At 41.3% G+C, this 21,524-nt stretch overlaps 1 protein-coding gene across 6 annotated transcripts in view; it reads left to right on the top strand.

The window, feature by feature from the left end:
• The window catches only part of vps8 (VPS8 subunit of CORVET complex), an 83,230-nt gene extending 67,345 nt beyond the window's left edge, over positions 1–15,885 (top strand). For 5 of the 6 annotated variants that reach the window (XM_039783334.1, XM_039783332.1, XM_039783331.1 and 2 more), the window contains 7 exons: positions 1,548–1,630; positions 3,310–3,390; positions 4,506–4,675; positions 6,100–6,268; positions 14,190–14,243; positions 14,646–14,726; positions 15,185–15,885. In XM_039783334.1, the coding sequence (XP_039639268.1) occupies positions 1,548–1,630; positions 3,310–3,390; positions 4,506–4,675; positions 6,100–6,268; positions 14,190–14,243; positions 14,646–14,726; positions 15,185–15,310 (764 nt within the window). In that variant the 3' untranslated portion in view covers positions 15,311–15,885. The remainder of the gene's footprint in view (positions 1–1,547; positions 1,631–3,309; positions 3,391–4,505; positions 4,676–6,099; positions 6,269–14,189; positions 14,244–14,645; positions 14,727–15,184) is intronic. The other variant, XM_039783333.1, reaches the window with a different exon arrangement.
• The last annotated feature ends 5,639 nt before the right edge of the window (positions 15,886–21,524 follow it).

Here is a 21,524-nt window from a genome sequence, read left to right as displayed (position 1 = left end):
TGCCTTATGCTGAAGAGGAAATGCCTTTTGAAATGGGTCTTTCAACAAGACAATGACCCAAAACACACCAGTAAGCGAGCAAAGTCTTGGTTCCAGATGAACAAGATTGATGTTATGGAGTGGCCAGCCCAATCCCCAGACCTCAATCCCATAGGTGACATCAAAAATGCTGTTTTTGAGGCAAAACCCAGTAAAAAACCCTTGAGACATTTTTCAGTTTATACAGTAAATGTTTGAGTTTGTAAAGAAAAATGCAAATACTGCTATTTTTAACAGCCTAATATTCCTTTTTCTTCACATTCTGTAAAGGTATTTTGTAAACACAAACTTGATCAATTTTGGTCATGTTTTGATTTGGAATTGAACATGCAGTGTTCCCAATGCATTGATATTATGGAATTAAAAAGCTATTCTAATTTTATTAGTATTATTCACTTTTTTAAACACACTATTATTATTTTGAACACAACTGTACGTCCGCATTTTGCGCTTTTCACTCAGTGGCACTGACTGTGACGAATGCCAGGTAGGGAGGGGTAGAAGATTACAGACAGATTTGAAGGAAGTTAAAAAGAGAATTTAAAACGACAACATGACAGGCAAAGCAACAAGACCAAAGTTAATATTGGAGTGGCTTTTCCAAGATGGAAAGAACTCATAAGGAGCAAGGATTTTAAAAGGGACACCGAAGTTGCCTGCTTTCTTCTCGACTGGTAATTCTGCCTATTTGTGTAAATTTGATGTTTTATAGTTGCTGCTTGCTTGGCTAATTATAGCATGGTTGTGCATAACGCTAGAATGACGTCTAGGTTACTTTTCCTCGCGTCAATGATGAAAAAGGATTGTCTACCTTGTAATATAAACATAATCATATGTGTCGTGATTTCCCTGGCAGACAACTCACGTCATGGAGTTGTAACACAGACTAGCTACAGCTAGAACAGCTGCGTGTAAACGATGGAGATACTAGAGCATTGACAATATACAGAATAACGATAGCACTGATACTTTACTTTATTAGCTTTCATATGTTTGGGAACCTGATAGCAGATGTTAGCAATTAAATGCTACTAATATAACATAAAACTATTATTAGAGTGGAAGGAACACTCACGGACGAAGTTGTCGCTAATTTCGGGTTCGGCCACCGTAGGAGTTTAAACGCGCTCGGAATGGGGGGTGCTAGAAAGTAATATTCAGTTGGTTGTCATATACAATATTACCGCTAGATGGGAGAAATTCACATTGTAGCTTTAAGTTTTAACAGCTCTGTGCTTCTGTCTGCTGGACCGCACTGAAATGCAAAACATCTCTTCACGTTGGTTTTATGTGGTTTTGATTTTAGTGTGGTATTGAAAAATTCTATTCCTATTACAGACATAAAAAGCTAAATTATTTTTCTATTAGCATATGTTATTCATTCAAGTATGACACAGTGAGTGCATACACGAGCACCTTAGTTTATTTCTTCACCATCTAAAACAGTATGATCGTGATGGTGATGCTGTTGATGAAGATGATATTAATTAGATTTGTGTATGTCTCAGTGCTAAAGGAGCTGACGATGAAGGTTCTCAACTGTATGAGCAGCTTTATTTCTCTGCCTGCCATCATCCAACGAATACTGCAGGTGTGTATGTGTGTTTTGTGCTGCCTTTTTAATCTTCCTTATTTTAAAGGATAACTTCAGGGTCTTTTTCAACATGGACCCTATTTTCCCATATTTTGTAGTCAAATAAAGGGGCTTTTTATTTTTATTTTTAAGGAATCCAATATTGAGCGAGAACGCTGCAGTTGGCATTTCAGGCTGCAATGTAACCACTCATCACCATCAATTTCCGTCCACTAAGGCCCTGTTTACACGATGACGCTCGTGGGTGAAAACCAAAAAAATATTTTATTGGATGTGCCTTTCGTTTATACGGCGACGGCTTTTTTGGGGCTTAAAAATGCAAAAAAGTGAAACCACCCTCCAGAGTGGAAATCTTAATAACGCTCCACCGTCGCGTAACCATCTAAAGGGTAAAAACTTTAAAGTCTGAAGACAGCGGTGTGGAGAGAGACGAGAAAAAGGCGTCCAGGTAGTCTGTTGTTATGGAGTAGGCTACAGAAATTATAGGCTCCTGTTATCTAAAAGATTTTCAATGTAATGGCTCAATATTTAAATGATTTCGACAATGTGGATAAGGTTGTTATAGTTCGATGACCATATGTAGGCTATTCATTTGAGCCAGAGTAGGCTACAACATGGCAGATGAAAAACAAGAGAGAGAGCGAGTGGCAGAGGCCAGTGGGCAGAGGAGGGTCTGCTTCAGCCTCCTCTGCCCCCTGCCTCTCGCTCTCAAGCAGCGGCTGAAGGGCTGCGAGGCTCAGGGTATTGGTAGTGCTACCCTGGGTGCTGTGCTGTGGCTTATCACGGTCAACTGTGCCGGTCATCATCAGATAAACATGCAACTCCACCTCCTCGTCTTTCCAGACAAGCTTTTGTTGTTCACTTCGACATGTTTTGGTTTTAGGGAGGGAAGTAGAAGGAAGGTTCTACGTAGACGCGCGGCCTTGGTGGTGTTGTGTGGCAGTGCCACCTAGCCGCCTGGCGTGCATACTACATCGAATTTCACACACTTTTGCGTCACCATATGCACTCATATTTCCCCCCCAAAACTGTTGTCTAAACACGGAATAAAAAGTGAGAACGCAACGCCACTTTTGCGTTTTCTCTTCAGATCGTTTCCTAAACATAGCCTAAAAGTGCTGTTTTTGCCACTGAAAGGCTCAGATTATTATTCTAAATGTCTGATAACATTACGGAACGGATCCCTACAGAGATAGTCCTTTTTGTTAAGGAGAAAGATCCTTTTTGTTTAACCAGAAACAGCCCTGAAATTGCCATCACCAGACTCCATTTAAATAAACAATACTTTTAGCGTGTATAGAGGCGGCATGTAAATAGGTTTAAATGTAAAGGGTTTATTAACCAAAACAGAGTGGTGATTGCTGTGTCAGTGGCAAGACGAACAAAGACTGTTTATATTGTTTCTGTCTACTGTTTATTTAAATGGAGCCTGGTGGGTGGCTATTTCTTGTAGTATTTGCACATCATTTATAGTTTTTTGGCCAATTTTCCAGTCTCCAGTCTCTACCCCTTCAGGGCTTGAACCCTAATGTCAATGTACATGTTACTTAACCTTGAAGAGAGACCATTAATATAGACATAAGGGCTCTAATCTGTGATTTAATAAATGGATGATAATATGCTGTATGTTGTGTACTCCTTACATGTGATGCTGTCTGTATTCTTATGTCTATCAGGACCCAGTCTACGGTAAAGGAAAGCTGGCAGAGATCCAAGGCCTTATTCTGGGTATGCTGGACACTTTTAACTATGAACAGGTAAAGCACTGTATGTATGTTAAGTAAACAACAGAGCAGCACCTGAACCACAATTCAGATAATAGGGCTGTAAGCTGTCACACCCTCACTAGTCTATATCCTCAACGTTCCACTTCCGGGATTGCTCCATTGATGGAAATTCCGCCGGATTTCACTCATTTAGGCCGGAGATCCGTTGCCTTGGGCTTCCTTTGTGTTGGCATTTTAAACTCTGGTCGATTTATGAGGACTATGGTTGACCTTTTCTCAGGTCTCTGCAAGATAAATCCAGCCAAACTATCCAACTGTCCAATCTGAGTTTTCTGTTGCATGACTAAAACAACACTTGAACGTACACATTCCACCAAAACAAGTTCCTTCCCGAGGCTATTTTGCAGAGTTGCTCCGTATGGTGCTTAGCGCCGCCCCAGGACAATTGTGATTGGTTTAAAGAAATGGCAATAAACCAGATCACGTTTTTCTCCCATCCCGTAATGCTGTGGGGATTGGCCAGACCCTCCTCCGCAGCGCTGCGATGGAGGATGGTCTGGCAAAGCGAGACCACACCCTCACTTATTGACATGTTTTGTCAATACGCAACTCCATCTAAGCTATTAATGTTGTCTGATGCTATTTAAAGTTGGTTTATATTGCTGTTGGTTTAAACAGCGGTATACTACCACTACTATTTCTAGTCATAGTCCATTATCTTTATTGTGATTATAATTGTCACTGTTCATCACACCCCCAACCTGCACCGTCAGACAACGCCTAATAAGAGCCTGGGTCTGTCCAAGGTTTCTCCCTAAAACGAAGTTTTCCTCACCACTTGAGGTTTCTCCCTAAAGGGAAGTTTTTCCTCGCCACTGTCGCACTAAATGCTTGCTCTTGGGGGAATTACTGGAAATGTTGGGTCTTTGTAAATTATAGAGTGTGTTCTAGACCTACTCTATCTGTAAAGTGTCTTTGGATAACTCTTGTTATGATTTGATACTATAAATAAAATTTTATTGAAAACATTTTCCTTATTTGTCTATATTTCCAACTCTTGTATTGCATATGTGAATATATTTGTAATAAACATGGTAAAGAAATACAGATTGGCCTTTTAATAATGCTGTCTTTTTTGGTTTTAGACTTTACTTGAAACAACCACCAGTCTGTTGAACCATGACCTCCACTGGTCCCTGGCTCACCTGCGTGCTGCTGTCACAAGGGGACTCCACCCACGACAAGACCACTGTAACATCTGTCTCCAGCAGTACAAGAGGAGACAGGACTCAGCTGAGGAGATCATTGTGTTCAGGTAACACACAGTGGAGGTGGGGAGGTGGGATCCAAAGTTCCTGGGATAACATTTAAGAGACAAATGGCTTCTGTTTGTTTGTAACCGTATGTAAAAGTTCGGCTCAAGGAATGATCATTTTAGTGAACAGAGAGCGCCGTCTAGTGGTTCAGAAAATTTAAAAAAATGGTTCATGAAGCTTCATTTGGACATCACTAATAACATAATAATTACGCTGCTTGTATTGGAAACCACTGCCACTTAAATAGTATTATTTGTGTGTTTTGTTTCTTTCCTAAAATGAACCTTAAGTGGCATAAAGAAAGCCTTAAAGGAAGAATTCCGGTTGATTTCAACACGTAGCTCTGTTGTTTGTAAATTTGGAGTGCTGTCAGTAGCGAGAAAATTATCCTCCTTCTAAGCGTTAGCACCCAGGAGGCTGAAACTGGGCAGGTTTTAAACATGCTTTTAGCCTCTTATAATGTTCGAAATGTCATTACAAGTGCCTACCCATGTAAAGTGATTCCTTCCGAGTGAACACAGTGAATCTGACTGCAGTAGATGTGAAAGAAATGCATAAACGCTAATTCAGCTCTGTTTAGTTCCGGTGTTGAGACGGCAAGACAAAGTACAACTCCGAAAAGAGATACAAAAATATTTTTAAAAATAGGCATATTTTTGTATGTACTGTACTTTAAAAGAGATACAAGTTTTGAATGCTCTCATCGAATGCAGCACTAAGATCTAGTAAGACAAGTACGGAGACAAGTCCTTTGTCCGCAGCAGTTAGAAGGTTGTTATTTTCATCAGTGCCGTCTCTGTGCTAAAATGCATTCTAAATCCTGACTGAAAATCCTCAAATAAACTATTGCTATGTAGAAAGTCACATCACTGATTAACAACTACCTTCTCAAGGATCTTTGAGAGAAAGGGAGTTGCTCAGTAGCGCATTAAGCCTTTATGGAGCCAAGAACTACCCAGATGATCTGCACTGCTTCCTCATTGTGCGGCCCATAGAGCAGGTGCACTAGAGACCTCCGTTGGCTACTTTAGTGCTCCGCTAACTTAAATGGGGATTAAATTATTTAATCGTGTGGCTATTCTAGACTTTCCAAATGTTATTGGATCAAATGGATCACATTCTTATAGCGAATGAGTCATTTTGCGCTGGTTTGGACAGTAAAAAAATGTATCTACTGATTCACAAATGTCTTTTTGCCATATTAGTCTTTAGGAAAAAGCGTTTCTGCTGCATGACATCCTGATTTCCCAAACTACGGCCCAAGGCCCAAATCACACAATGGGTTAATCAGATGTCAAAACAATGAGTGGCGTTAAAAGAAATTTGTGTTAACTTGTTATTGTGTTAATGACAGCCCTAATAAAAAGAAATACATATTTACAGCTGCTAAGGTATGTATGTATGTATGTGTGTGTCTTGTCAGCTGTGGCCACCTGTACCACTTCCAGTGCCTGCAGCAGAAGGACTCTGGGTGGGGCTTTACTTCAGAGGTGCAACAGCGGTGGAGCTGCTACAAGTGTTCCTCCAGCCAAAGAGGAAGGGGCGGGCTTTCCACTGAGACAAAAAGAGGCCGCAGCACGTCCCTGGCACAGGTATGTGTTTGTGCTTGCAAAGAAAGAAAGATCTGAATAGACACGAGAAAATAAATATACCCTAGGTTAATGCATAAGTCTGGTGTTATTGGTTCCTACAGAAGGCGTTGAATTTTGAAATGGCGAGCGGAATGAGGTGACTAGAGTCTCTCAAAATCTGACGAAAATCTTTTAAACTGACCTTTGTTGAGCTGAAATGAAAACAGATTCAGCAACTGCATGGCCTATTTCTCGCTTAAAATGTTTTCATAAACACATTTCGGTGAACTATTTTAGTACAATATGAGATCATATTCTGAACGGCCGCCATGACAGTCAGGCTTTGCATTTCCGGAGAAAACAAACCCATGTGACGCGTTTGTCCAATCAGCTGCCGGTTTTCATTTCTTGGGCAACATTACAGATTAGCGCCGCCTGCTGTTATAGAGATGTATTACGTCTCGTCTCCTCTCGTCTTTTTGGTCTGTCCTGTGGCAGTTTTTTGGACCTCGGGGACGCGACTGATCATATCGACGGGGTTTTCTGTCAACGGTCAGCCGTCGGCTATGTGTGTCTACACCTTAAAATGGGTTGGTCTGAAGTAGCTAGGTGTGGTTTGGGCGTAACGTGAAAATAACCAATCAGAGCGTCATCTCACATTCCCTTTAAGAGCAGGCGTATTGTTCCGTGGCGGATTGCTATTATGACGGCGGATTTGCCTGGCGCACGCCAGCGGGAGCTGTCTGGGATAAAAAGTAATAAATGCCCGTCTTGTCCGGGTGGCGATGTTGCTGCGGCCTCTCGGGCGCGTCTCCTCAAGTCTGGAGAGGATTGCTGCAGCCATGGAGCGTGGGCCTCCAAACGCACCACCTGCACCTGTTGTGCCCCTTCCTCCCCCAACTCCATCTCCGTCCACCCGCTCCACCAGGAGCGCATTGCCACTCCCGGACCAGATCCCGCCGGAGTGTCCAATCCCACCGTAGTTCAACATCACATCTCCTTTAGTCCTCTAAAATTTCCTCATTTATGTCATCAACACATCCATGATTCATGGAAATGTTGTGTAAAACACAACAAGCCACAAAGAATGCTGTGACCTTTTGAGGATTGTACTGTAAAATGCCTCCTGATCTATCCAAACACATGAAGCGCATTTTCAGTAATATTTTTCTTTGTAATTATGTATGGTTTTCAAAAATGTGAACTGCTGTAGATGAGAGAAGTGTATGCGCGTTGTGCACACTCTACATTATGGCCAAGCATTCGTCTCTAAAATAGCATCTGAATAACACGCTACTGACTTTAGACTAGCACCACTGACTTTAGACCAGGCTTTTCCTGGTCAGTGGCGGAATTGTTTTCTGAAACTGCCAAATAGCACCACGTAACGTTTGCGCCGGAACACGACTCCTCTTTTCGCTGAACCGCCCCCGGGAGCGCAAATACATTCCTTAATTTACCGACGTGCGTCTGTGGAGGGAAAAGTCCGCTGTGCGTGGGCTGCAAAATAGGGCCCCAAGTACTCTAGCCACGCCCTTGCACTTAAGCCCCCTTTCATAAATCATGAACCATTTGACGTAGAGTCTTAGCAAAGAGTTCCTTTTTCCTTGGACACAGTTTGCTCCTCCCCTATGCGTAAGCCACTCTCCTTTCATTACTCATGTACCATTTGATGTAGATTCTTGTGTGAGGTATCATCCCAATCCTATTTATACCTATCTGAGCCCATGTGGCCTCACACACTCACTCACTTAGTAGCTGAGATCAATTAGTCTGTGAGTCTTTAGTCCTTAGTCCTAAGGGCTCACTTTGGGATTGGGCCATTGTCTTCAGCAGAGAGTTCCTTTTTCAATTGTGATGGGTTGCCCTGCCCCCTGTGCTTTAGCCACACCCCCTTTTATAACTATTGAGCCGTTTGATGTGGAATCTCGTGTGACACATTATTGCACTTAGCAAGGAGTTGCTTTTTAGTTGGTGAAGATTTGCTCTGCCTCCTATGTTTAATGATGTATGAGGTTTCATTTCACTCAGCAGAGAGTTCTTTTCCATTGGTTATGGTTTGCTCCGCCCACTATGCTTTAGCCAAGCACCCTTCCATAACTCATGTACCATTCTGTTTGTCACGCCCCCTATACTTGGTACAACATTTTCAATACACAACTTCCAACCCAACGCCGCACACTCCACGCAGGAAATCGTCTAACTTGTGCGTGTTGTGTCCCAAGGTTGCGCAAATGCATGTACGGTACAAGAGCCCATACATCGCTGCTTGCAGCTTTAATTTTTACATGGTTTGAATGAATGTGTTTGCCCCGAGGTGGAAGAAGATGAACAGCTGAGACTTGAGTTAATGCTGATAAGAAGTGACAAGTGCAAAGGCAGGGACATTTTAATGGCTTTAGTGGGGCGCATAACATAGACCTCTCCGAGATAACTTAATACCTCATGTATGTTAAGTTTTTACTCTTTAATTTTGCTTCATGTTTTTTATAATGTACTGCAGATTCATAAATGCATCAAAATATGATTGAGGAAGATTCTTACCAATAATAACATGCAGAAACATCAATGCTGACGTTCTGTTTGATGAGTGAGTTTTGTCGGATCTAGGCTATTCCATGCAGTTGATTAAACATCTGTGGTCATCACACAGCAGCAGGAATGATACATACATATACACATGATACATATTTTTTTATCTGCAATCTGATTTGAGAGAGTGGCTGTGCATAATTTTACTCATGGTTGGCAAAGCATCATGACTTCATTAAGTATTTAAATCTCCCATCGTTAACAGGATTGCTCACAATCGCAAAAAAACATGTTCTGTGTTCCTTTTTTAAAGGGATATTTCACTGCTGGAAAGATGAATATGTATTTAAATTGGGTCATTTTTGTAGTAGAAATGTGAAATAATTTTAGAAGTTGGTGCCTTCTAGACCGAGAAAAGCCAGAAAATTTATTTTTGGCTCATGTGGATGAAACACAACTCCCAGAATGCACTTGCTTCGCTTCCTTACGAGGCCACGCCTACCGGTTACAGAGGGCAGTCAAGTCAAGTGTGTTTTGTCATTTCAACCATTTACACTGTATATAGTGTTACACATTTTAAATATATAAAAACGACATTATATAAAAACGACATATAAATTTAGTGCACACACATTATAGACATAAAGTGCTATTACCACTTAAGGTAGAGCATTTAAGACTAGGAACAGGACAGACAACAAAAGACAGGGCATAAGTAAACTTGTAACAGAGCACTGATTGTTATAAGCATACCTCTCAAGTCTCAATTGGGCGTGAGACACACTCATTTCAACCCGTTCACATGCTCACACGCCACACCTTGTATTTCTCACGCAGAGAAATTACCAGGATAACGCCCACCAAGTTGCGCTGCTATTTAAACAGTGGAACAGGTAGAGGAATCAAGTGAGTTCCCCATAGAGTTCAGAAGGCCCTGCCACGCACCAGCTGAGTGAGTGCGGATTTCAAATTGTGACTTTTGTCGCTGTTTGTGACTTTGCCTAAGATTGAGTGACAAGTGTACTTGCCCTGTTGTTTATTTGGTTGCCATGACTTCGCGAGTGATGACATCCTGTCACTGTTCCAGTTGAGGGGAGAGAGAGCGGATGACAGTTCGCTTGAGTTCAGTAGAGCACACGGCTCTGTAGAGTCGTGTAATTATGACTTTATATACTACATGTACATAGCGGAAACTCTGTTGTGCGTCTGCCCTATTTCTGATACTGTGGCGGCAGAAATCAACATAGAGGAAACACTGGGTAGTTTTTGCGCTTCTTCTTCTTATTATTATTATTATTATTATAGCTACATGTTGAATCAGCTGCAGGGCTACTCTGACAGTTTTATATTTTTATAAAGATACCCATTTTATAATAGGCCTACCAATAATACTTTTATAACAGTACCCATAATAATTTGGAATATTTTTACTGCACAACCTCCCGGCCCCCATTGTGAAAACCTTTGGCCTAGGCTATTTCATTATATTTTATCCAGACAATGCATAGTATTAATTATTGCACACACACACACACACAACACACACAAAGTAATGCTGAATTAAATAAACATTTTTTTATTTGTACGAATTTATGTGTCATTTATCAGATCAGACCCCCGTCCCCACCCAAACCCCTGCCGCCAAAATCTCACTCTGAACTCTGTTCAAAACTTGAGAGCCCTGGTTATAAGCTAGGTTCACCGTGAGGTGAAGGTAGAATATTAGAACTTTCTTGAGATCTGCGTGGTTGAAATCACCAGCAACAATAAATAGTCCATCCAGATGTGCGCTTTGGAGCTCACTGATAGCTCCGTAAAGTTCAGCTAACTCATTGGTAGCATTAGCGCTTGGTGGGATGTAAACACAGCCGTGAATTTGCGTGGAATGTAGAATGGTCAGCATTTAACAGTCACAGTTAAATGCATTTCTGCACCAGTCAGTGTTAACATATATGCACAGCCCACCTCCACGTGTCTTACCTGACAGAGCATTATCTCTATCTACTCGGAAGGCTAGCAGGCCTGGTAGCTGGATAGCGGAGTCCGGTACACTGTTGTTCAGCCATGTTTCCACAACAACAAAAACACAGCATTCTCTGAACTTGCGTTGGGAGTTTCGTTAAAGTTGGATGTAGTCCAGTTTGTTGTCTAATGAGCAGACATTTGCAAGCAGGATGGATGGAACAAGTGGCTGGCTAGCGTTAGCTTTCCACCTAGCTCGAACTCCTGCCCTCGTTCCACGTTTCCGCTTTCTCGCACACCACTTTCGATGTCCCCTTCCCCGGCTAGCGGCATCAAGTGACACCGCAGGCTGAGGTGCTGGTCTCTGTAGCAGGCGAAGCTCGCGTAGTGTGTCAAGTATTCTGTCTGTAATAAAGTTTCCTGCATATTCTCTGATCTGTACCAATGTATCCCTGTGGTACACATGTGCCAGTGTTTCCTCTATGTTGATTGGCAAGTGGCGGTCCGCCACGGTTAGATTTCTCCTGCCACGGTATCAAAAATGTAGCCTACAAAAAGCCGTCTATCAGCAGTGATTGTTAAAGAGTCGCAGAATAGCGCGGACACGCGCTTCACAACGTGAGTGGCCACTCAGAGAAAAGGGAGAAAGAAAAAGAGACGTTGTTTTTTTTTGTTTCACCTTCACCTGCTAGCTAAATTGATATCAACGCCCTTGATATCATATCATGGCATAGTAGGCTAAACCGTGATTATTTCATACATTCATGTCCCGAAACATATTGGGGGAAATTCATTCAACATAATTCCAGCCAAATAACAATTAAAAGTAGGCTATGTTATTTGAACATTTATAACCTAACCTAACTGGCACTGCCTCCGTTTTGGTGTCTGCTGCGGTGCGCAGCGCAGCTCGGACCGTGCGCCGCTGCCCTTTTTTCCTCCATAAACTCCGCTCTCAGCTCCTCTGCCAGTTGCTGCATGAACTTCCTCCGGGACATTTTACAGCTGGTGCACTCCTTGGTGAGGATGTGTGTAATGATTCCAGCCAGTTGTAGCATGTATAAAGTTATATGAACACGTAGGCAGCTACCGGCCATCTATGCTACGTGTAGGCCTACGGCGCCTTTCATAGAGCGAGCGCCCGGTGCTTTTCTTCTGATTAAGAACAGAGTCCATCCACGCCGCAGCCTGCGTTACCGACTCTGGCTTTGCCTTCGGCCCATCGGTGATGCCCACTAGAGTCCAGATCGGGCCAAATTTTTCTGTCCGTGACCGAACCCGGCCCGAGAGAAATTTGTGTCCGAGCCCGACACCGTTAAAATCTAATTTTTTCCTCATACTAATGACACATGTAGGCTACGTTTGTTAGTGTGGAAAGCCCTTTTTTTATTAAGCAACTGTAGGAAGGCATTCGGAAATGTCAACAGATGAGCACATCGGCGGACACGGGGCAACAAGCGCACGTTAATAAGCTGTTAAAACGTTCAATGGGTTAATCTCTCCTGATCGCTTCGTTTCCGACCGTGATCAGAAAACCAGGGGAGACTCATTACCTCCAGGGTCCACGTTATAAAATGAATAACCACTAACTCTGCTCCGGTTGCATCTACAACACGTCTGCTTCCTCTTTCTCTATCTCTCTTCTGCCTACTTACCACCTTAATGCCCTTAATGCCCACACTTGTTACTCGAGACCGCTAGCTACGTTTCTCTGACAGAGACTATGATTATTACTAAGCAACCAGGATGCATCTTCAACCACGCAAAAGATTAAAAACAAAACCGCGAAAATGGCCAAAATAGGTAAAAGTGATTGTATTTTCTTTGCCTTTTGTGTAATGTTTATAACCTAAAAACAATTTTAAATGAAAATACAGACTCTTTTAGGAAAAGTCAGGTACCAGCAGGGTTGTACTTTTATTTAGCAAAGTTATTACACATATAAATTTCTAAACGGTCAAAATGACCGTCCAGGCCACAGGGGTACCATCTAGCAGCATGTATGCTACTCAGCATTAATGGGCCACCTCTTTCTGAATTCCCCTATAACCAAGCCTTATTTATTTTTCCAAAAGCCAAGAAAAATCAAATGCACACAGCAAGTCTGCCAACTTTGCCACTGAGGCAGATATGCAATTAGTTTCATTATGAATGGTTTCATACTATAGCCTACTTTGGGTTTTGGTTTCCCTATGAAGAATGTCTTTATTTATTTTGTAGACCTACAGTTCCTCAAAAATACAGTTCAATCGAAACAAAATGAAAATATGGCTCATTGTGTGTGAATAGAGGTGAATAAATATATTTGTTTGTGTTGCAGCGAAGAGTCAGTTCCGTTTAATACGTAAAACATTTGGCGGCGGGACGGGGGGGGGTTCCAACAGATCTGCCCCCACTGCTAAAAAAAATCCTAGAGGAAAGAGTTTGAATGCACATAATTGCAAGGTTGCTGCTGAAAAGAGAGAGCCTGTTAGCTTAGCTTCAAGATTGCTGACATTCAACTCGCATCGGTTAATGGGGCGGGTTGAAAACATGCAGAACTAGCTAGCTGTAGTCTATAGCATCTGGCCGAGAAAGCCTCCGATGACGCAAAATAATGATTTTTGCGTCATCGGAGGGTTTTTTCCAGACACACAATACAGAGATCTCTCGTCTCAGGGGGACATGAGGGAGGCAAGCACGGTTATTTGAAAATACTACCAGGTTTCTACTGATAAGCTTAATGCTAATCGGTGAAGTATCCCTTTAAGCATCACAGTGGAGCTGTTACTCAGTTTACAAGTTAATCATCTGGATTAATGCAGATGATGCCCTTAAGTCCAGATCTTATAAATATTTGCAGTTGTGTCTTATGCATGGAAGTGTATCCATATAATCCGTAACAACACAAATTATTGCTAGAGACAAATGTTGGTAAAAACGTTTTAAAGCAACACTGTGTAACTTACTTTTTTTTTATTTGGCACCCCTACAGATTCAAGTGCAGTTAATTTCTACATCACTGTTATTAATATGGACAGCTGTACACATGCATTTTTTATGATTACATTACTTATGATAAAAAACGAGTGAGTCCACAACTTTGCTAACACAGCCAAACATCAAGTAAGTGCAACAACAACACATAACAAGACATAGCAAGCCAGCTATTACTGTCATAACCAGCTCGCAATCTGTCTTGCAGCCTTTTATTTCACGAATAACTAAAAGGCAGTTTGTTTACACTCTGTTTAGACTTTGTGCCTCAGTGTGGTCATTGTGCCATTAAAAGTAGGCCGCTAGTCTCATAGTTAACCTGCATTTTGCCTGGAGTGTGGTAACATAACGTATGACAGCAGATTCATTTTATGCCAGTTGTATTTTGTTACTACAACAACACTGCTTTCAATATAAGCACAGTCTTCCAGTAGCTAACAATCCTGACACAGCCCTGTTCTCTCTGTCTCAGACTCGTGTAACATCAGTGTATCATGACGCAGGAGCAGAGGCTCACAGGAAGAAGGTAAGGTTTTATCAGATCCCATAAAGTATAAATACATCTCCAAATGACAGGTAACAAATGCAAGGTATAACCACCAAATGGCTCCACAAAAATAAACCAGTTTACTGGCTCCTTGCTCATGTGTAAGCAAATATCACGTGTTTGCAGTCATCTTGTATCTACAAAAGGGCTACACCCTGAAGACGTCTATTTGTGCCAGTACACATGGGTTGTTACTCAGTTCAATCTTAACATACTAACAATTTCAATATGAAGAAGCCATCTAAATAAAGGCTTTTTAACTTCTTTTTTTTAACTGCTCTCATTATGTTAAAGTGGCACCGTTTGCACTCTGTATGCCATGTTACAAATTATGGCTTAATGCTTTAACTAAATTCTTTTTGGTTCTTTGTTGTGGCCCAGGTGGTTGTTGACGCAACGTTGGACCTTCAGCAGGAACAGTCCTGGGATCAGCTACGCTGTTTATACCGAGGACCATCCAGGGTAGGGACACTGTCTGTGACAGTTAAAGAACCTCCCCGCTTACATTAATTAATGACTAATAGCCAAACACATCACGGAAATGCTTTGTTTGTTTCCTGTCTGTAGAACGTGTCTCCAAAAGCGTCCTCAGTGATCACTTGTGATCGGATCTCATTTCCTCGGTCTTTATGCAAATAAACACGTACATCATTTACTTTTGCCTATATGCTGGTTGTGTGTGTTTATAATGTCAGTTGTTACTTTCACTTAAATCAAGTGAAAAATGTAAAGGCCCTGCCCACAGTCTGTCTGCGTGCCGACCATATACTGTAAAAGGGTGCCGACATAAGGAGATCTACAGACGGGCGGCAGGACGAAGATGAAGACACAACTTTCTGATTTCTTGATTTTGCTGCTTCATAATAAAAGCATTCATATGCCAAAATAACGGGGGACTCTTTTCTCTCTCTTTCTTCCAGTTGTCCATCCTTTCAGAACTTGCCCACTGCCGTAGCAATGAGAAGACAGGGCTTCTAATCCCAGCTCAACCAGGATCAGAGATTTTCCAACTTAAACTCTCTCCTCCACCCTTATTGGAAGAGTAGTACCATGACTGGTTGTGGATCCATGTTTTCTTCATTTGTCCAGACTTAAGTCAATGGGATTGGTTAAAGTCATTGCCCTAACTATTCTTCATCAGTGTCGGCTGTAGAATTTCCACTGTTTTTGTTGTTGTTGTGTGACAGTTGATATTGTATGTCTTTCAAAACAAATGGTTTAATATTGATAATATTTAGTCACCCTACTTCTACTGAATGTAGCTTTAATTGTATCCATTGTTTATGTACTACAGTTGGCTAACAATGTTGCTTGGTTTGCATGTTGGTGCCGGGATGTCAAAAGGTTGATCCTAACATAACTGCAAAGGATGTTGTGCCAATTATTTTGGCTAAGGAAATTATACTGAATGTTTATTTGTTTACAACCAGTAAAAAGACGCAAAATACTTCGCCTTTTAGGGATGTTAATATTAATGATAAATGACCTTTGTTGACCAAATCCAAAACTGAACAAATATAAACTACAAAATTAATTTTCAGGTTTTACCTTTTGTTGATGTTGAAGTTGAAGTTTTTAAAATCCGTGATCGGATGTTTCTTACTAAAAATGCACTTTTGGACTTGGGAGTTGTCGTTAACTGCTCTTCACTTTGTATGTCCATAGGTGTGTACTTTTGACTTTCTTTTTAGCAAAGAATCATATTTTCAGACACAGTTCTTTATCTTAAGAAGTGATGATTCAGAGTTTCATGTTCATCCAAGACTTGGAAGAGCTCTAACTGTCCATTACCCAACAGTCACTATGAGAAAATGTATGGTATCTTGCCTTGACAAAGCTGTCTATTTGGAATTCGCATGGCAGGTATTTAAGCATAACGGCCTTGTCCCAAAGTTTAGACGTCTAGCTATATGAAAAGCTAAACAATGCAACGTTTTTAATAAATGTAAATAAAGCAGCTAATATCAACGTAGACAAAATCATGAATGTACTAATTCACTTTTTTGATGATGACAAGGCAAAAGTAGTAAAGTTTAGTTTTCACAATGATTCATTGTAGGATTATGATATTATTGCAATATGTAAATCCACATTGACTCTTTATTTAACATATGGTTGGAAGAAGTAAAAATTTATCCAAAACTTTTTAGTTTTTAAAAATTATGACTTTTATTGTGTAATGTCAGAAGGACTTTAACTGTTTTGCCAGTCAAATTAACTTTAATGAGTGCATATTGAAATATTACATTGTTGGTTGGCAAAAAATGCATCTCAAAATGCATCAGATTGATGCTTTAAAATATGGAATATTTAAAATTTTCTTCCGGGGGAGCATGCCCCCGGACCTGCCTAGAGGCGTAATATCCTTCTCACCTTTTTCACCCCTGACCCGTTTTCATGCCTGTTCTTTGGTCTGAACTTGCTACTGCATACACAATGAGTGATACAGAGTGAAATTTTAAGTTGTTAATGACTTTTATTTGCTTAATTTTAGCTACGTTTACTTGAGGTGGCTAAAGGGATATTTTAGCTGGCTATATAAAACAATAGTCTAGCTAGAGTGAATGAGTGAAATACAAGAAATAACTAACCTATCCGAAGTTCTCTATTCTTTGCCATTAATATGGCATGCTATCTCTATAGTATTAAAAACAATATCAGTCGCCACAGAATGTTGTCACTGAAAACTAAATATCATAGTGTCACTGTTAATGCTATTGCATGATTATATCCTTCAATTTATTGAGCAGATGGATACTGGAAGATATATTTTGAGAGAGAGGGAGAGAGAGAGAGAGAAGCAGGAGTTTGGCAGGACAGCTGCTTCTGAGGGAAGTGGCTTGATTGAGGTCAGTAAATGGTCTGCAGCAGTGGTTCTCAAAGTGGGGTACAGGGACACCCAGGGGTCCTTGAGGGGATTCCAGGGGGTCCCCAGCAAAAAGTGAAATAACTTATTTTCACTATAATTCCATCCATTTAACAAAATGTTTCATAGAATTTCTGTAATAAAACATCTAAAAGCAAAAATCCTATCAGATGGGGACCCATGGACAAAATCGAATCAAATGGGGGTCCGTAGTCTAGTTTCTGTCCGTTTAGGGGTCCTTGATGTCAAAAAGTTTGAGAACCACTGGTCTACAGGGCTAAGAAAGTGTGGGGTGTTTTGTTTTCTTCTAACAACAGGCATTTGTTGGCAGGTCTAGGCACTAAGGCAAAGCCTAAACTAAATTATTTTATGATATTTATTATATATGCTATATTCTGACCAATTTAACTTTCTGCATTAATTTGCTGTAATAAATTAAACAATTATGTAGATGTAGATTTACAGAAATGTTGATTATGTGCATTGTCCTAATCAAATCAAATAAATCTTATGTTATAGGCTAGGCTATACATGAGCATACATACATATCAGTCCCTCCAGGAATTTGTGATGATGCGATCGCAACAATTCACGTGAATTCAACCAATCACCGTGGTTTTTATTTTTAAAGAAGTATGCAGAAAAAATCACAATCACTTTTTTTTTTTTGCAATTTTCACTGTCTCTCACAACTTCATTGCAACAAAAATACCAAAGACATTGCAACGTTTATCCTCTACCATGCAGTAACAGTAATTAATGTAATTAAATAGTCTTATTTTGACCTGCAACTTATCTAATAGAGAGAGGAATTAGGTGGTAGTACTTTACCACACATTTACATGAGCAGATGGATAGCATTTAAGTCATAGCCTACAGAATAACTCAGCAGGAGCACAGTCTGACCTAAGTACGTTCCCCCCATGCAGCTTTCATATATTTAAAAGCTAACATTAGAATAACGTAGGTAAGATTTTGCAAGGGAAAGTTTTGGAAAGCCTGGGGGCTAAGCCCCCCCTGTCTTTCAATCCTAGTGACGTACCTGACTTAAAATAAACCTCAAGAACAGCCTTTTTTTCACCTTCGTAACATTACCATTGTCACATTCTGTCTCAAAACAGTGCTGAAAAACTAGTCTATGCATTTGTTACTTCCAGACTGGACTACTGTTATTCATAAACAGCCCTTAGTAGAACGCCCTTATTGGGGAATTTAGTTATTCCCCAGAGTTAGAAGATTAGTAATACCCTTCTCATCTTCGGCGTGTGCGGTAGCGCCTGATCTGCTCCAGCATTAGCTTAGCCTAGCACAGATCCTGCAGGTGAATATGTCCAGTAATCCTACTTCTGCCAAATTAAAAAGATTAACGCCAACATGCTTCCTATTCACATGTTGTTTTTAGAGTCATAAGTTACAAAATTAACAACGTAACATGACACAGCCGTCTTCTAACCGTAAACAAACCGGGAACTATATTCTCAAACAGGCACGTTTGCGAAAGCATATCATTCCGCCCAAGTACTACATTCTTCCGCCTGAGAATATAGTTCCCGGTTTGTTTACGGTTAGAAGATGGCTGTGTCTCATGTTACGTGCTTTTTTGGCTACACTGTTGCAGACTCTTGCAAATCACAACATGTAAATAGGAACATGTTGGTGTTATTTTGCTCACTATTTGGAGCAGTAGGATTACTGGAACCATTCACCTGCCTGTTCCGTGATGGCGTTATGCCGCGTGAGCCGTCAGACAGCGTTACAGCATGCACGGAGATGAGAAGGGTATGTATCGACTTGTCTTACTCTGGGGGTTACGGTGAATAAGCTAAATTCCCAATAAGTCGGCGTGTTCCTTTAATACTCTCCAGCTGATCCAGAATGCTGAAGCGCATGTTCTGACAAGAACTAAGAAAGGAGATCATATTTCTCTGCATTGGCTTCCTGTAAAAGTAGAATAAAGTAAAAAAAAGTAGTGGAATTCTAAAGTAGAATGGGAGCCAGAGCCTTCAGCTATCAGGCTCCTCTCCTGTGGAACCAGCAGTCTGTGTTCGGGAGGCAGACACCGTCACCACATTTAAGAGTAAACTTAAAACTCTCCTCTTTGATAAAGCTTATAGTTAGGGAGTGAGGAGTTGCAGCGTTCGCCTAGACCGGCGGGGGAGGGTGTATAGCTTCAGACACGGCACCCCTTATTTTCTCTGATTCTCTTCATAGTCGTCAGATTCATCTACCAACCCTTATAGAACTGGCTCAGGGTTGCCTCGCACCAGCTCTTAATTATGCTATTATAGTTTTAGACTGCCAGGCGACTTCCTTCCTTTGACACACTGAGCTCCTCTCTCTTCTCTCTTTCCATCTGTGTGCATCCATGTGCCAGAAATGCTTGTTACTAACCTGGCTCTGGGGAGCTTATTCCCTGGAGTCCTCATGTTTTTTTTTTCACCCAGCAGTTTTCCTTGGATTAGGGTGGCATCTAAATCATGGTTGCAGCTGTCGCCGTGGTCCTGCTCCGTGCCCTACTATGCCCTGCTACACCCTGCTACACTCTGCAGTGCCCTGCTACGTCCTGCTACACTCTGTGACACCCTGCAGTGCCCTGCTACACCATGAACTACTACAACTACTATTTCTAGTCATAGTTCGTTTATCTTTATTGTGACTATTATTGCCACTGTTCATCACACCCCCAACCGGCACCGTCAGACACCGCCTACCAAGAGCCTGGGTCTGTCCAAGGTTTCTCCCTAAAAGGAAGTTTTTCCTCGCCACTGTCGCACTAAATGCTTGCTCTTGGGAGAATTAACCCCAACCAATCCCATAGTGGGATTCGTAATTTTGCGACCAGGAAAGAAGACGCCAGCTCTGGCCTTGAGTAAAGGAGGCCCATGCTGCTGACAAAATGGCTTATTACATCAGAGTGCGTGCCTTTGCTAATGGCTCTGAAATCATCCTGTCAGCCGCTAACGTTACCTGAATGGTCACCAAGTATGGTAAAGATATCTGTTGGTCCCAAAGTTTGCCATATGCAATTAAGTTAGATCTCATAAAGCAACTTTCTAAACAGCAGTCTGGTTACGGAAACAGTTCACTAATTTTTCAATCTAAGTTCAAGGTACATCTTGGTTTTATGCGGTTTTCTAAAACCAACCTAGCCAAACAGGCTTCTAAAATCATTACAATATGTTAACTGTTAGTGGAGCTTGATCTCTGCAAGGGATTCTTCACATATTTTGATATCTTAAGGGGTTTTCTTATCCTCTATGGCTTTACCTTTTCTTTCTTTTAATGCCATTGGTCTAAGAAATAATAAAAAAATGCAAAGCAGTTTTCTTATTTAGCAAGAAGTTTAAAGGGGTGATAGAATGATTATATAGGGTATTTCACACTGTTCCTTATGGTCTCCTAATGGGGTATGTAACAGTTGGGCTGAAAATGGCCTGGTTGATATTTTATTGGCCCTTATGCATCCCTGTGTTTTGGCCCTATTTGTAACAAGAGCTTTTCTTCCAAATATGGTATGGTCATGAATATTTAGATGAGCTGCGCGCTGATTGGTTGAGCGAATCGCCAATACACACACATTAGAAACGCGACAGAATCTCATATTCAATCCAGACACTGCAATGTTTCCTTACCAAATTCACTTCTGAGACTTTTTTATGCGAGAAATCAACTATATAAAGCTCAAATATGGGCCGTTTTACGAAAATGGATGGCTAATTGCAAATTTGGCAAAACTGTGTGTCGGAGTTCAGCTGCCTGTGTTGCTGCCTCGCCGCCCGGCCTGCTGTGAGCTGATTGAGCTCCGGCACGGCTGCTGCAACCCACAGCACCTCATACCCACGCAAAGTCACCGTTTGGGCTAAGGGACTAGCTCGAAACACTGCTGCCCTGACAGATCTCCAGGGCCTGCATCTCCTCTCTTCCTGCTAGCTAAATGGCCTGTATGTGAGAGTGAGAGTGAGAGCGCGGTCAGCGAGCTTGTTACACCAGCAATCTCTTACCACATGTTACACACATGTCACGCCACTTAGCTATACAACATACCTAAAGGTCTTATAAAGCTAACAACGGTGTCCGATTTCAAGTTAATGAATATTTGTGAGCTGTAAGGGTTTCGTTAGCTGCGACTGTCCCTGCAATCCTATGTGTACAGATTGCGGCTAGTTAGCTTCATTTTGGTAGTAATTCGAGTATATTTACAGTTTGAATTTCCTCACGCCACTTATACAACATCTAACTAAATGTTTTATAAAGCTAACAACGGTGTCCAATTTCAAGTTAATGAATATTTGTGAGCTGTAAGGGTTTCGTTAGCTGCGACTGTCCCTTCAATCTATGTGTACAGATTGCAGCTAGTTAGCTTCATTTTGGGTCGTAATTAGAGTATATTTACA

Source organism: Perca fluviatilis, chromosome 19 (genome assembly GCF_010015445.1).
Source record: "Perca fluviatilis chromosome 19, GENO_Pfluv_1.0, whole genome shotgun sequence".
In the NCBI taxonomy this organism is placed as follows: Eukaryota; Metazoa; Chordata; class Actinopteri; order Perciformes; family Percidae; genus Perca; species Perca fluviatilis.
This window is presented reverse-complemented; position numbering and strand designations above follow the sequence as displayed.